Genomic DNA, 14,993 nt, shown 5'->3' on the forward strand with positions numbered 1-14,993 from the left:
TAAAGTTATGAATTGTAACTTTCCAAAACTTAAAAGTTGTGTAAAGATATTTTCTAGAAAAGGAAAATCATAGGATTATCTCATCGTTTGTTGGATTCTAAAGGCCTGTTTAGAAAAAATAGTACAGGAATCTCAAAGGAATCGGTTTAATTTCATAGAAAAAAATGCAGGAACACGAAAATTTTCATATATTCTAAACACGCCCTAATCTGGCGAACGTCGGCTAATCAGTGGAGTCGGTCATATTAGGATGACCAGATGATCGAAGAACCTGCAATCACACACACAAAAATCGTAGGAACATGAAGAAATTCCCGCGGCGCTATCCGGAAGGTGAAAGAAACCCAAAAAAAGGTGCAAGGAGGCCAAGCAAGCAAACCCAGCAATCAACATAGAAAATGTGCAACGACTAGTCCTTATCCTCTACGTCAATCGCGGAAAAACAATCTCAAAATCAGACAAGAACACTCAACACGCAAGACACGTATATATATTCTCCCTCGCACTCAAACCCTTTTCCACTCACGAAGAGCAGAGCTATTGCTAGAGCTGTAGAGCATTCTGACGAGAGCTCAGCTTTGCCTTAGTCTTGTCATCGCAGAAGGCAGAAACACGAGTTCCTGAGAGCCACAAACCAAAGACACCAATCACCAAGAGCTATAGCTACACGGTGAGGGAAAGATCACACATATCGCCTGCATCTGCGTGCATATATCAGAAGATGATCCCTTTCATAAAGATGAAACCTTCCCTCCACTAGAAGCTCCGGGAGGACGCAACAAGCAAGCTCACCAAAGCCACCAATGGATCAGCGACGCGTCACGGCAAGGCTCGGCAGCAAGGCGAGCTCGGAGCGGAGGATGCTGCGACGCGTGAGGCTCCCCTTCTGGTCCTGCCCTCCAAACCGGCCTCCAGGCCCCTGAGCGCCCCAGCTGGTCTCGTGCTCCCCTCCCCACCGTCTCCCTCCTCTTTCTTTCTTGGGTGTTCTTCACTCAGCTCTCGGATCTCCAACCCTGCCTGCCTGCCTGTCTGCCTGCCTGCTGCTGTCAGTCTCCTTCCCTACTAGAAGACATGGCTCTGCTTTTCGTGTGATCTCGTCGCGAGCCTGTCTACCGGTGCCGGTGCCGGCGCCTCCCTTGGGAGAAGAGCTCCTGTCTGGCCCGTGTTCTTGGGAACCAGGGCCTTGGTGCTGCTGCCTCGCTGCTGTTCCTTGTCCAAGCTTGGGAAACAAAGGTGCGCTTGGACTTTGCTGCCTCCCATCCTCCCGTCTAGTGTGTGAAACATTCTGGAGGCGCGTTCTTGGCCCTTGTGGCCGCAACTTCTTGGATCCAAGAGCTGTCCTGTCCCTGCCGATCACCTGCCCTGATCCATCGGAAAAGGCAACTGCTCTTGCGTGCTTGGCACCTGCCGAGTTCGTTATATAGTACGAAGTACTAGTTGCCAGCTGCACTGTTATGTTCTTGTGCCTCGTGGATCGTCGTCGTCGTCGTGGTCATCCTGGAAGCTTTTCACGACGACATGGATATGGGCTCCGTCCCCTTCGCCGACGCCGGGCTCCTCGACGCGTTCTACGGCGGTGGCCATGGACACAACGACTACGGGCTTGTTAGCCAGCAGCTGGGAGCGTCTTCGACGTCGCCTGTCGTCTTGGACGGCGGCGGGCTGCTGGACGCTGCGGCCTCCACGGAGGAGGCGCCGAAGAGGAAGGGAGACCACCTCCGGGACGACAAGGCGGTGATGGCCCTCAAGAACCACAGCGAGGCGGAGCGGCGCCGGAGGGAGAGGATCAACGCGCACCTCGCCACGCTCCGGACCATGGTGCCCTGCTCCGACAAGGTCAGTGCCTCTGTCTCTTTCTCGTGTAGCTACCTTAGTAACTTGTACCAGTGCATGGGCGTTCTAGGTGCCGATACGGTGGCGGGGATCGTTGCACCGGCGCGCCGGGCTGCCCGTCCGCCGTCCGTTGCCAGCGGCGCGCCGTGCCGCGCCGGCGAAGGTGACGCGGCTTGGCAGTGCAGCAAACTTGGTCACCGACTCGCCGTGGTGGAGACTGGGCCGAAGCCCAGTCGAGGAAAGGCCCAACTATATCTGGCTCTAGGCCCAGTTCTACCTTTATTGTCAGATAGCTCATACCCCGAAGCTGAGGCCCAACTCTGTACCTGGCATGCATGCAGATGGACAAGGCCGCGCTGCTGGCGGAGGTGATAACCCACGTCAAGAAGCTCAAGGCCACGGCGGCGCGCATCCGCGACCACTGCGCCGTCCCGGCCGACGCGGACGACGTCGCCGTCGAGCTGGTCCAGGGCGCGCCTCCATCGACGACCGGAGGCGTCCTCGTCAGGGCGACGCTCAGCTGCGACGACGGCGCCGACGTGTTCGCGGACGTCAAGCAGGCGCTGCGGCCGCTGCGGCTCAGCGTCGTCGGCTCCGAGGTCACCACGCTGGGCGGCCGCGGCCGCTTCACCTTCCTCATCATGTCGTCGTTGTCGTCGTGCGGAAACGGCGATGTGGGCGCCGTCGTCGAGTCGGTGCACCAGGCGCTCCAGTCCGTCCTCGACAGGGTCAACTCCGCGCTCGAGTTCGCGCCCAGGGCGTCGCTTCTCAACAAGCGCCGGAGGGTCTCCACCTTCGAGTCCTCCAGCTGCTCTTCTTGAACCTTGACCGATCGGATGATTCATTCAGAGAAGACGAAGACACGTACGTGCAAGCAAGCGTCAGGAGTTAGGTTATCCTCCATGAACCGAACGATATTCGTCGTGTGTTCTCCTGAACTTACCACTGGCTAGGTAAAGAGTTGCTGCACTGATTTATTTACTACTGCTATACCACGCACGGAAACTGCATGATGAAGAGTGATTCTCTGGACACACTGATTTACAGTGATTGTATTGTTTACCTTTTAGGCCCTGATCGGCTTACCCTATATTCGGCTTGTTTTTTCAGCCGGAACAGTATTTTTCTCCCACAACAATTCAGCCAGAACAGTGTTTTTCCAGTCAGTTTCAACCAAGTTTCAGATCAGCGAATGGAGTCTTACTTGTTTTGTACGGACATTTTGATCCCTGCATGCTTAATTAATACTACGACTACTTTGGAAGAGGATTATTACTCCCAGTGTAATTTAAATTTAGACCATATTCGGCTGGCTGAAAAAACGACTAATGCTGATTTGTTGCGAGAGAAAAAATTGGCCTTAATTATGGGCTAGCTGCCCGGCCCCTTTATGTATGCTAATTGCATGTGCAGCTTTTTACTCGATGGGATGTTGTTGCTCACTTCCACGCAGATGCACATTCAGATTTCTTATGCCCCGTTCGCTTGGTTTATAAGCCGTACTTTTTCAGCCAACGAATAATATTTTTCTTTCACCATAAATCAGCTAACAGTACTTTCAGTCAAGCGAACAGGGCTTACTTGTTATTTCCCTACATGCATGTGCAGAAGTTACTAACTCAGATTAATGCTGGCCTGCTGGTGAGAGTCAGAGAGTGAGAGTGAGAGCTCGATCAGTCCTGCAGCTACCGAGCTGATCAGCAATAATAGCTGAAGACTCGTACGCGTTGTTAGAACGATCGATGATGATGTTGGTTTTCAAATTTGAATCTCCCAAACATGCATATATCTCTGACCAATGCAAATCTCTCGGGCTGTGCCACAGGTGTTGATCGATTTTCAAATTCGAATATTGCAAACAACTGGTTACCATCTGAAACACTGCTGGTGCACTGATAATTAACATTCATTCATGCACCTTTATTATACTGAATGTTGCTGCAAACAGTACACCTATGAATCAGAAAAGAACCTATATATATACGGAGACGTCGGACGTTGCATTGAGGGTATGTACGTAGGAATAGGATTGTAGGAATATAATCGAACAGTGGTCTCTACTGTGGCCTCCACGAGAGACTGAGAGTTGCTGATGAGGCCATGCGCATGACAAGGATCTCTGAGATCTCCAGAGAATCACCTGTCCCCTTGCATATACATTGTAAATAATAAATACTCCTACATCAGCGTTCCAAGATGCATGCAGCAGGAGCTAGCAATAAGAGAGATTCCCATCATTCCATGTGTAGCAACAGTCAAATCCACAGAGCATGCATGCAGCAGGCTGCAGGCAGCGGCAGCAGAGATCGAATCTGCTGGGCCGGGCGGGCGACGCAGACGACCCTTAGCTTGACCCGTTCTAGGAATCTCTCTTGTATCGCTGGCGGTTAACCTAGTGCAAGCACTATTAAACTCGGGTCTAGGTACTGTTGGCATCTGAAAGAGCATGCATGCATGAACATGAGGTCCATCCATCGTCTATATATACCAATCAGTTCATCAGGCTCTCTCCCTGCTAGCTACTTCAAGTGTGGTCTCGACTCTCAACTCTCATTGCAAGCTGCTGCTCTCAGCCGATGAGAATACATACGTACGCCTATCTACTGTTGAGTGTTCATAGCCTACATCATGTTTGCATTGGCCCACAGTGAGGATCACGAGCTTCTGCATGAGGTAAAATGAAAAGGTAGATGGAAAATAAATGCATGTTTAATTTGTACGCGTAGGTAGCTTAGAGGATTAGAGGCAGCTTCACCAGCTAGTAAAGGCTTGCACGCTTGACTTATAAGCCGTACTTTTTCGGCCAACGAATAATATTTTTCTCTCATAATAAATCAGCCAATAGTACTTTCAGTCATATCTTATCAGCCAATCGAACATGGCATTGGTAAATGGTACTGTTAGCTAGCAGTAAACAACAAACAATTTGGCGATATTTCTCTTGAGAATTGAATAACATATCCTACGTACCGCTGGACGAATAAGAAAATGGTGTGGAAGGGAATGAGTTGGACTAGGTTCTTTTTCAGATCCCCAAGGAGGAGTAGAGGTAGAGGTCGTAATAATATAATGCAGAGCGCAGCAGGGTTAGCCAGCTGCTGATCCCATAGAATGAGCAATAAACTATATAACAATCAGAGTAATTGACAGTGTGTGCGTGGTCTGCTGCATGCTTCTTCCCGACGCCTGATGCAGGTTGCAGCAGATGGTTAGCTATATGCGTTGCATGATGTTGGTATTGACGATGGATGGATTAAGTAACAGTCTGGCACAGCTGCATCATTGGCTCCTCAACTTGGTGAGCGACCCACATGTGGCGCGGTACTCACTATATATGCTTACGCTTACGGCTTTGAGATCGACCGTCTGGTCTCTCGCGTGATTGGAATATATATAGACTAGTGGATTGGCGCGCGATTCCGCGCGCTCGCGTGGTAGCACGTTAAGAGGTTATACAGGTCTATTGAAATATATTACAGGGATAAGTATTTTATAGTGGGAAAGCTATACACGGTAGCTGATCTCTAAGCCGGTGTACACAAATAGTTGTCTTCAGTGGTAGTAGCGCTGCCGATGTGTGGTGGTGCTGGTGAAGGTCTGGTGATAGGCGATGCATGATGATGCTGATGTACATCATTCTTCTGTTGCATTCATCCAATCCCAGCGGTTGGCTTCTAGGCTCGGCGTTTCTGTCTACAGTCTGGTTGAGATGTATTTTTGCTGAAGGCATAGGCATCCATTGTTTCTGAATATGTGAGGTAGCGGTAGTAGATGGGACACTTAGCTGGAAGCGTACCTTGTTGGTTTCGTAGTATCCATAGCATAACCCTTTTTTATTGGCATATATATAGTTCAATTCATCTACCTGTAATCGATAACATTGTTCAATTGGCCACATTGTAAACTGAGTTGCATAGATGACATAATATAACACAAACAGCTGCGTCGTACATCAAGATTTTACTCAGTAAAAGAGAAACAAGCAAAGATTGCTCAAAAGAACAGGTAAGAATGCATGGGCATTTGAGATCTATGTTATCTATAGCGACATGAAGGTTCTCTAAATTTTCACGGGCTATTAAGATACTAACAGCAGAACCACAAAGAACTATTCCATGTGATATAAAGTAGCCAAATATGAATACAACATTCATTGCTAACAGTTTCTTGCATACTGTAATGGAAGTTTCATGTAACTAAAGCAGAGTAAAAAAATACACCTATTTTATACTGGCAAATGGCTCATTCTTCCGTATGAACCGGTTACAAAAGGTAAAAGTGTATAAAACTGAAACTCAATTGGAGATGTGTTTTCTTTTGCCATCCTAATAAAAGGGGTTACATATACAATATCTACGTATATTAATGGAGAGAAGCACACACCTTCCATTTCAGGATTTTCACATTGGCGCAGTGAAATCCTCCACCAGCATCCTATATATTTTCAAAAGCTAGAACCTGCACGTAGGAATCTTTGTTGCCAAAGTTAATCAAGGCATCATCTCAAGCATGAGCCAATGAAGTTTACGTTATCATACACAGGGACTAATGCTTGTGCATCCCCCATCCTCTCATTAATCCTTTGCATTCTCATGTAAGGAAAAAGGGCGTTGAGTGGTTCGAACAACGGGGAAGAACTGCACAAAAGAAATCACAGATAAATTTGGATAAAAACATTATATTAGAAGCGCAATTGGACATAAGTTACATTTAATCACAAGCAGTGCCCAAAAAATACACAGGTCTATCACAAGCAAAGGCAATGCAAAGGGGAGGGCACAAGACAAAGATGTTTTAACTATGTAGCTGCATTTAGCAACCCCTTTACAGAATTGACGGGAAAATATCCTTTGTTGAGGCCCTTGATTAGTTTTAGAGTAAGGCAGTATGTATCAAGGCTGCATATGACTTCTATGCTATATAAGCTGCTAGATGTAAAACCTATTTGTAAAACGTAATCATGGAATAAAATACAATTTTGTTGTGCAGAAGGATAAGCCATCTCAGTGCCAAGAATCTTTGAAGGAAAACCAGGAAAAGAAACTATATAAAGCATCAGAAATGAGCAAAGGAAATAGCAAGGAATAAAGCTGAATTCTAGCTTATCTGAAAGACAAATAATGTGATCACATTCTATATCCACTGAGGCTAAATCTAAACCGAGAGCTCGGCAGGCCAGCAGGTGGGCACAAGCACCTTTTTAGTAAAGTCGAGTGTCAATGAACCATAGTGCAGAAAGTAAAAAAATCTTGGTTTCTAGAATCGGAGGTTTAGGATAGGTTCGTATGAGTTTTGTATGTATCCACTGACCACATACTAACTGCTTTGTCTGCTGCTCTTATTTTATTCATAATTGGAAGCACCTAAACTAAGATTTTAAAAATAGAAAGCCCTAAGTCCTTTATAGAAGACAAAAGCCAGCAAAAACTATAACTACATTCATGCAGAAAACAAAAGATCCCTCGAGCCATCTGCTTAAGTCTTAATGCAACTATTACATATATGAATGTTCTCATAATCTAGTAGCTAGTGTGCTCAAGTCTTTGGATTCATACATTTTTTTTTCTTTTAGGTTGTACAAACTGAAATGTGTAGCCAGCAAAATAAAAGATGACCCAAAAAAAAAGGTAAAGGATTATATACAAAGGATGCATACTCAGTACTTTAGTAGCACATTTTCAATTACTCTACGATTCTATGTGAACACCTTGAACTATAATTAAGTAAAACGAGAACTAACATATAAATGCAAATCAATGGAGAGAAGCACACACCTTCCATTTCAGGATTTTCAGTGTTGCTGTCAAATCCTCCACCACCATCCTGTTTTTAAAAGCTAAAACCTGCACGTGCAAATCTTTGTTGTCAAAGTTAACCAAGGCATCATCTGAAGCATGAGCCAAGGAAGTGCACCTTATCATATACGGGGACTGATGCCAGTGCATCCCCCATCCTCTCATTAATCCTTTGCACCATCACTTAAGGAAAAAGGGCGCCGAACGGTTAGAAGAACGGGGCAGAACTGCACAAAGGGTCGCTGCTCTAATAATCGGAAAAGGAGATCGTTGGCTTGTTAAGTTAATTATCTGGAAGCATTTATATATAGGCTATATTGTTTTTTAAAAAAGCGGGCGTAGATGCGGAGAACAAAGCAAGATAATTTGCATTTGTGTGGTCTCTATGATCAGGAACCTACAGAAGAAGGATATAGTATAGCATAGTAAAAGTTGTCTAGTGTATTTTCACCTTGATAACTTCGCGCGCCCGTGCAGCAGTATCAGGCAATTAGACCCAGATTTTACAGAAAAATAAAACAATAAAGAGTGAATGGATCTAATCAAATATGCGACCTCCTCACGTGTAGCAACAATTCCACCATCAGCTTTACATGTGCAGTAGCGAGAAATTATTGAAAAAAATAAGTAAATACTCATTCGAATAAAAGAGATACAAATGAAATGAAAGATAGAATAATCAACAGTAATGCAAAATACATTGTTATGGTTACGCTGATGTTCAAGTTCACGTGATGAGCTCCATCTAAATTTGATATCTAAAAAATCATACAGTTACAACTTGCAAAAGCTACCATACTAACAAAACCGAGGTGTCAATTACTAAAATTATTTACTTATGTACACAAAGAATTAGAGATCAAAAGTACTGACAAAACCGTGCTAATATTTTCGTCTTTGGATAAAAATCAAATCAATGTTAAGCGAGATTTACAGAGCATCAACCTACATAGATAGAGAAAGAGAGTTGCTAGAGTGGGGAACATGTACCTGCTCTTCGTCGCTCGCCCATTTTGTGCAACACAATGGATTCTGTGCAAACAGTGTCAAATGTAGTAAGAGAGGAAATCAATGTGAGCCCAATTGTAAATACATCTGAAGAGAAACAGAAAAATCTAGATATTCCAGATAGAAGGGGAATGATGCCGAAATATCTTGGGCGCGCGAGGAAACAAAGCTTTTAGGCTAGCGTTACAGGGGCTGCATGAGGAAGGAATACGTAAAAGTTTGTTGCTACGTTTTTTTTATGCGAACAGTATAGTCTGCGCGCCCAGATAGGTGACCATTGAGGTTTCATGAGTGGGTTCTGTGTGAAGCGAAACAATTTGCGAGATAATTCACATGAACATCACAGTCAAGGTTCATAGTTCTAATTATACATAGGCCGCGCCCCCACGCGCGAGTGCAAATGAATATCTTTAGGTTTATAAGATAGTCAGTTGCAACTATATTGTACTATATAAATTGCAAATCAACTTCCAGATAGAAGATGCACCTCAGCAGACATTGTCATTCAAAGACACTGTGCAACAGGTTACAGTTTCCAAACACTTGAACCAGCAGATCGGAACAGTGATCCAAGTGTTCAGTGTAAAGTACAGGTTCATGATGCTAAAAAGAAGCAGCAAATTCAGCTTGCAGCAAAAAAAATCCGAAAAGCCATTTAGGCTATTAACAGCAGCAACTTTCTTGAATGGGTCAGTCTATTGACTGCAAAGCAGTTTAGAGAATCATAGTTGTGGCAAAGGGCACACACATATAGCAGCTCGAAAGGTAATGAGAGTTTCTCATGCCAATAATGCATTGAGGTTGTTCTCCCAAGTACAGTGCGGCAGCTTTGCAAATAATTCTGCTTGTGTCTCCATTATTTTTACTGCGAAGGGAGAAACAAGCCATCTTAGTGCAACACAGCTGCACGACTGAGCTTTTGTTGTAGGTCTTTTAGAAACATGGTTACCTGTTGTGCAGGGACCTGCTGTGGTGGCTGTTACTTGTAATTTCCATCTCCTGGATATCTTGTGTAAGCGTACATGGCAGGATCTTGAGGGGGCCGAGCATAAAGTCATGGATCAAAATAGCTACCATTCCACTGTGTCAGCTCTTAGGAAGGGTGGAACATAATTTCATCAAAGGGGATGTCAACTCAAGCACTAATTAAAGGGCACACAAATTAGAGGTAAAAACTTATGTGTGAGTGTACGATCCCATGCCTCCATTTAGCACCCTTACTGTCTCCTCAACTGTTGTCCTGAAGAAGCAGTTTTATTAAGCAACATAAAATCCATCAGTTTTATTAAGCAAGATAAAATCCATAAAATAGTATTTGTTTGCGAAAGTTGTGAAAGCATTTGTTTCAGGTATACTAAGCAATTGTTCTGGATATACAATAAATTTCATGTAATATGTAAATTAAGCAATTGTGCAAGTAGACAAGATAGCTACTTTGAAAGGCACAAACTGAGACTATAAGCAAGGGTACCATCCTACTGATTTTGCATAGCAGCTAATCAGGTATAACAAATAGATTTCAGGCTTATTAATTATGCCCAAGCATGAGATGTAAACTCGTGGTCTTTTTTGCAATAAAAAATAGCTACAAAATTCCTACTGTAAATGGATAGCAAGGCAGCTGCAAACCTGTAAATAAACCAGGCGAAGTTTGCTGTAGAATAGAACCTTGCTTATGGCAGCCTACATAATAATTGCTGAATAAATCATTTAATGGGGTAGCTGATCCATAGGACATCATGTAATGGAATAGAAATTCGCTTATAGCAGTCTATAGAAGCAAATGAGCTCACCAGTTCACTTTCTAATCTAGTTGCTCCACAGGACCTTAGTTGAAGTTGTTTCAGACCTGCAAGAAAGTAGACAGAGATGAATAGAAATAGATACATCATCAGGTTTGGGGTGTGGTCAGTAATAGAACGACCAACAAATCATGTGAAGACATCATTTTTCAGTCATAGGATTGTGAAAACAGAATTGATTTTAAAATGGCTCCCTCAATATTCGTGGACCAGTTTCGCTGTACAAATACGCTGCAAGTAGAACACCTAGCAAATCCGAACCCCATTAGCAAAATATTTTGTACTGGCTCTCATTATTAAGTGGACCATTTTTTCATATACTATTTATACCTAGACATTGTCAACCAATGTCGTTGCATATACATGAGAACAACGGGAGATGACAACACTAAACTTTAAAAACACTGATTTGAAGACATCAGCTTTAATGTGGTAACAAACTTATTATTTTCGAACAGAGCAACGACAGGCATCATATACCAGCTGAAGGCTTCTTCTATGTCTGAATGGACTATTAACGATGCACAAACCCGAAATCATTCTTTTGTAATTTCCATCCAACTTTGGCCATGACGAAAAATTAAGTTAATTGTGAGCAACCTAAATCATGCATTGAATCCTTGCTGTTGCTGAACTAAAAAAAATTGAATTATGGTTTGTAACCGTTACAGTATCAGTCATTAAGAAAACTGTATATTTCGAATCTGATAAAGATCTGACATCATGTTTGTTGCCTCAGCAATGAACTGGATAAGCAGGAAATCTAACTGAACAAAAAAGGCTAAAAAATAGGTAGAAGTAATTAAGTGAATTTAATTTCTAACAAAACCACATAGAAATAATTGAGGAATTTGTAATGGATTTTACCAAGCACCAACTGGCCATGGACATAGTCAAATCACTAAATTTCATTGATCCGTTCTATTCTATCTCAACAACTAAACGCATTTAAGATCTGAGACCATTGCTTTATAAAGGAATCAAGCTTTGACATCATTGCATATAAAATAATTGTACTGTAAAAATAGAGCACCATTATTCGGAGGTAGCATCATACCTTCTATGGAGTAGGGGACCGTACGAAACATGGCAACGTTAGTGTTTATACACTGGGCTGCAACAAATAAAGCAAAATTCTGAAACAATATGATTCATTTTGCAAATCAGGAGATAGGAGAATTTACATAAGAATCCATTCAGCTGGTTTCTAATCTGATTGCAGTGGACAGAATGTGCAAACACTTCACAAGCAGAGGAGTCACAAGAACTGACCAAAATGATATCTCAAAAATTAGCCGAACCCCTCCTCTTTCTTCAGGACCTCAGGAGGCCGAACCTGCAATTGGACAATATATAGCTAGGGTTAGTGCATATAGCATGATTAACAATACAGGTATTTAGCAAAGGTTAACCAATAGACATGTCTATCAGCATGACTAAAAGCACAAGCGGTAGGTATCATTGTAGTAAGTGAACCTTACACCATCATGGTAGAACCGAGGTTTGAAAGATTGGTAAGCCCAAGATGCGTTGGTGGGCACTGGAAAGATTTTGAAGACATAAAAAACATGTTCTATATATAATGGTAATAATAGGAGCAATAAGAGAGGTGTATATTACATGTATACTGTATTTTTTTGGTACCGGTAGCTGTGTGTCTACAAACGGTACAATAAAAAAGGAAAAGCTGACATAAAAAAATAAGGAAAAAATTCATCAGATCTTCAAATATCTTCTTCATAGAACTGGTGTCCATCAGTTTAGTTTATGGTAATCACCAGACTGCAATGAAAAGAGAGAATATGACTGCTATACATAGGAAATATATGTTTAGTTCATAGACTGAAAATTAGATAAAAGCTGTAGCCAAGTATATACAGACAAAAGTTTGGTTCATGGTCTGCAGATGAGGTAAAAGTGATACCCAAATATATACATAGATATATCATTTGACGCAGAACTGATTTAAGAAGTGTTCAAATAGAGAGGCACATAGTTAGTCACATGACACAGAACGGAAGTAGACAGTTTCTAAGTGTACTGGAGATAACGACATAATATACAGACATTAAATAGTATTTTTGAATTATTTAAACAGGTCGCCATTTTTTGTCAGGAGTCGTTATATGTAGAGGCTTCAGATAGCAAGTCGACGAGCATGTAGAGGGAAGAAGCTGAGTCATTAGGATCTGACCGGCCTCTGCAAAAGGAAATTCATTTGTTTTGTTGCATAAAGCCTTGACTGAGTGCAATTAGAGAAGATCTGAAATTGCTACCTAGACATACCCAAGAGACAGTGACCTCTGCTCGTCCCTAATTAAACAAATGGGCTGCAAGGTATTGCTGTTTCCTTCAACTGTTGGGAAGAGGTACCATCTGCAAATAGTAGTATGAGTGTTCTTACTTTTTTTTCGAAAGTGCTGAAATAAAGCAATAAAGCAAACTCTTGTTTAACGAAATGAAACTAAAGAAGAAACAAAGATCGTACTGTCCACCCATAGCTTCTTCTAGTGCGTCATGATCCTGAAACCATCGCTAAGTCTGGTCATTTGCCTTCAGAATGGCGCCAGATGTTAGTAAATACTAAATGCTGGTACTAAATCAACCACGATTACTATGACAACGTACCTTGTCCGAGAATCTGCAGTCTAAAGGTCTTCCTTCTAGCTTTAGCTGTAGACAATGAAAAGTTTCATTTGCATGATGAGTACGGATATGGTTATCGGGAACTTAGAGCATGGGTGGTGTTTATATCTTTGCATAAGACAGGTAAACCAATGGAAACCTATTACTATTGGACATGTGCGTGCAATGGGAACACATGACAGTAATTCATAATTTTGGTATGCACCTGTTGCCACCAAGCAACCAACTCAGCATCGCAGCCATCGCATACTTGATGCAGAATCTACCGCCAACTCTTCCAGGGTGTGGTATCCGCCACCTGGTCAAAAAGTACAGGTAAATAATTTAAGTATGCAGTTCAAGTAGCTTCATTATGGAGTTCTTCAGTAATGTTCTTTGGAGGATGGTAATGAAAGAGGATGTAAGCAGCATTTTGTTGGCCGACTACAACCCAAAACATGTATATATAGGTGATGCTTAGTCCAGTAAGAAGGTAAATAAAAATGGATACTGTGCTCACCCTTATATATCCCTGCAAGAGGCACCTACAGTCAGCACATATCAATTTATCAGCGTAAATAACTCTGCACAGAAATCATAAATCAGCAAGTTAAAACTGGAGCATGCTAACAACAATCCATAATGGGGATGAGGAGATCTATTACGATCAGATGCCAAGTGCCTGGGTTCCGAAGCAACCGCTGGGATCTGAGAGAAGAAAAGATGAAGATGGAACAGAAGCAGCTTGAGATCAAGATGGAGAAGCAGCGAACCTCAGTATCAGGACGGCGGCGAATCCTATGGTTGACGGAGGAGATAAGGACGACCTCCAGGCAGCGCTTGTGCCCTGTGCCGGTCGTGCAACCGCTGGCGCCCACCCATGTCGGGGGAACCCACGATGCGCAGCCACATCAGGAGGGAGAGAGGGATGCGGGTGGGGGATAGCGGCCGCCGGGCAGCGGCTGCGACCACTGCCGGAGCGCCGCCGCGCCAGTGCGCTGCCACCGCGGGGGCCGACCGGTTTCGCGCCACATCGGGAGAGGGAGAGAGAGAGGCAGCGCCCGCTCCGGGGCTCCCCGCCCGTGCCCTGGCCTGCCTCGTGCCTGCCGCGTCGGGAGAGAGAGAGAGAGAGAGGGGAAGGGCAGAGCTGAGACGGAGGAGGGAGAGGCGGCGTCCGCGGGGTGTGGGCGTCGACCCCGGACTCGGCCAGGAGACGAGAAGGGTCTCGAGAAGGGAGGTGAGAAGATATTTTTGGGGCTGTGTACAGTAGTTGCAGTAGTTGCAGGTGGAGTGAATCTGATGGGAGAGAGAATTGGAGACGACGTGGATAGGCTCAGAGGCGAGGAACACGGCCAACTTTGTTTGTTTCCGGGAGCCCCCCGCCGTTTGTAGCTGATCGGACGGACGAGGCTATTTTGGGCGACGTGGATGGCGCCCCTGCTGGAGGAGTTGGCCATCTTTGTTTGTTTTGAATTAGATTCTCTTGTACATGCATTATTCTACAACCGTAATTTAGTGGGAATTATACGTGGAGTCTAGTTAGAAACCTAAACTATACATCGTTCCTGCTAGCTGCCAACTGGATATATAGAGCTCCTGACGATGAAGAAGATTGTACTGTATGTATTATTGTACTATATAATAATGAAGTTAATATCTGCTTTCAGGTATAGGAGTAGGGTGTGCACACTGCATGGGAGAGACTTGTGTGTGTTTGTCCCCCATGTATAACAATGCACATGAGGACCGGCAGTAGTGAATAGTACATGGTACGGTGTATAGGCACAGCCAGGTAAGCATGGCAAAGGACGACGACACGGTGCATGAAGGATGTACGGTATAGCCGTGTAGGTAGCCACGCTAGCACTACTAAAAAAAATCTTTTGCGAGGCGTTTTGGAATGGGCCTCGGAGGCGGGTAGAAATTTCAA

General features: G+C 43.9%; 2 protein-coding genes across 26 annotated transcripts; one reads left to right on the plus strand and one right to left on the minus strand.

Moving 5' to 3' along the window:
• The first annotated feature begins 514 nt into the window (after positions 1–514).
• Positions 515–3,279, plus strand: LOC136457487 (transcription factor bHLH30-like). 2 transcript variants are annotated; one of them, XR_010759736.1, is made up of 3 exons: positions 515–1,836; positions 2,175–2,786; positions 2,944–3,279. XR_010759736.1 is itself a non-coding variant. In XM_066457519.1 (2 exons), exons 1-2 carry the CDS (start codon positions 1,519–1,521, stop codon positions 2,652–2,654), a joined length of 798 nt encoding a protein of 265 aa, XP_066313616.1. In that variant the 5' UTR covers positions 515–1,518; the 3' UTR covers positions 2,655–3,279. The 2 variants fall into 2 exon arrangements, 1 of the variants encoding a protein (XP_066313616.1); XM_066457519.1 differs by having other exon boundaries at positions 2,175–3,279.
• A 1,933-nt stretch (positions 3,280–5,212) lies between these two features.
• LOC136461559 (uncharacterized) lies at positions 5,213–14,332 on the minus strand. 24 transcript variants are annotated; one of them, XR_010760372.1, is made up of 19 exons: positions 13,837–14,329; positions 13,584–13,647; positions 13,290–13,382; positions 13,067–13,111; positions 12,927–12,991; positions 12,725–12,814; positions 11,920–12,638; positions 11,711–11,774; positions 11,496–11,552; positions 10,430–10,485; positions 10,266–10,319; positions 9,586–9,876; positions 9,385–9,501; positions 8,619–8,660; positions 7,747–7,811; positions 7,608–7,676; positions 6,217–6,470; positions 5,630–5,698; positions 5,213–5,533 (listed from the first exon to the last, which is right to left on the minus strand). XR_010760372.1 is itself a non-coding variant. In XM_066460839.1 (19 exons), the coding sequence occupies exons 12-16, from the start codon at positions 9,692–9,694 to the stop codon at positions 6,408–6,410; spliced, it is 348 nt and encodes a 115-aa protein (XP_066316936.1). In that variant the 5' UTR covers positions 9,695–9,876; positions 10,266–10,319; positions 10,430–10,485; positions 11,496–11,552; positions 11,711–11,774; positions 11,920–12,638; positions 12,725–12,814; positions 12,927–12,991; positions 13,067–13,111; positions 13,290–13,382; positions 13,584–13,647; positions 13,837–14,329; the 3' UTR covers positions 5,213–5,533; positions 5,630–5,698; positions 6,217–6,291; positions 6,372–6,407. The 24 variants fall into 24 exon arrangements, 2 of the variants coding, with proteins under 2 accessions (XP_066316936.1, XP_066316935.1); XR_010760370.1 differs by having other exon boundaries at positions 7,747–7,855; XR_010760368.1 differs by having other exon boundaries at positions 9,124–9,501.
• Between the last annotated feature and the right edge of the window lie 661 nt (positions 14,333–14,993).

The sequence above is a fragment of the Miscanthus floridulus genome, chromosome 6, assembly GCF_019320115.1.
Source record: "Miscanthus floridulus cultivar M001 chromosome 6, ASM1932011v1, whole genome shotgun sequence".
Lineage (NCBI taxonomy): Eukaryota > Viridiplantae > Streptophyta > Magnoliopsida > Poales > Poaceae > Miscanthus > Miscanthus floridulus.

Bases quoted from the DNA above. Each gene is read 5' to 3' on its own strand.
- LOC136457487 (XM_066457519.1), top strand. From the start codon at position 1,519: ATGGATATGGGCTCCGTCCCCTTCGCCGACGCCGGGCTCCTCGACGCG. The intron at 1,837-2,174 runs GTCAGTGCCTCT...GCATGCATGCAG, and splicing joins TGGTGCCCTGCTCCGACAAG to ATGGACAAGGCCGCGCTGCT.
- LOC136461559 (XM_066460839.1), bottom strand. From the start codon at position 9,694: ATGACTTTATGCTCGGCCCCCTCAAGATCCTGCCATGTACGCTTACAC. The intron at 7,677-7,746 runs GTGCACTTCCTT...TTGCACGTGCAG, and splicing joins CAGTCCCCGTATATGATAAG to GTTTTAGCTTTTAAAAACAG. The intron at 6,471-7,607 runs GTGTGTGCTTCT...TCTTTTGTGCAG, and splicing joins TGAAAATCCTGAAATGGAAG to TTCTTCCCCGTTGTTCGAAC.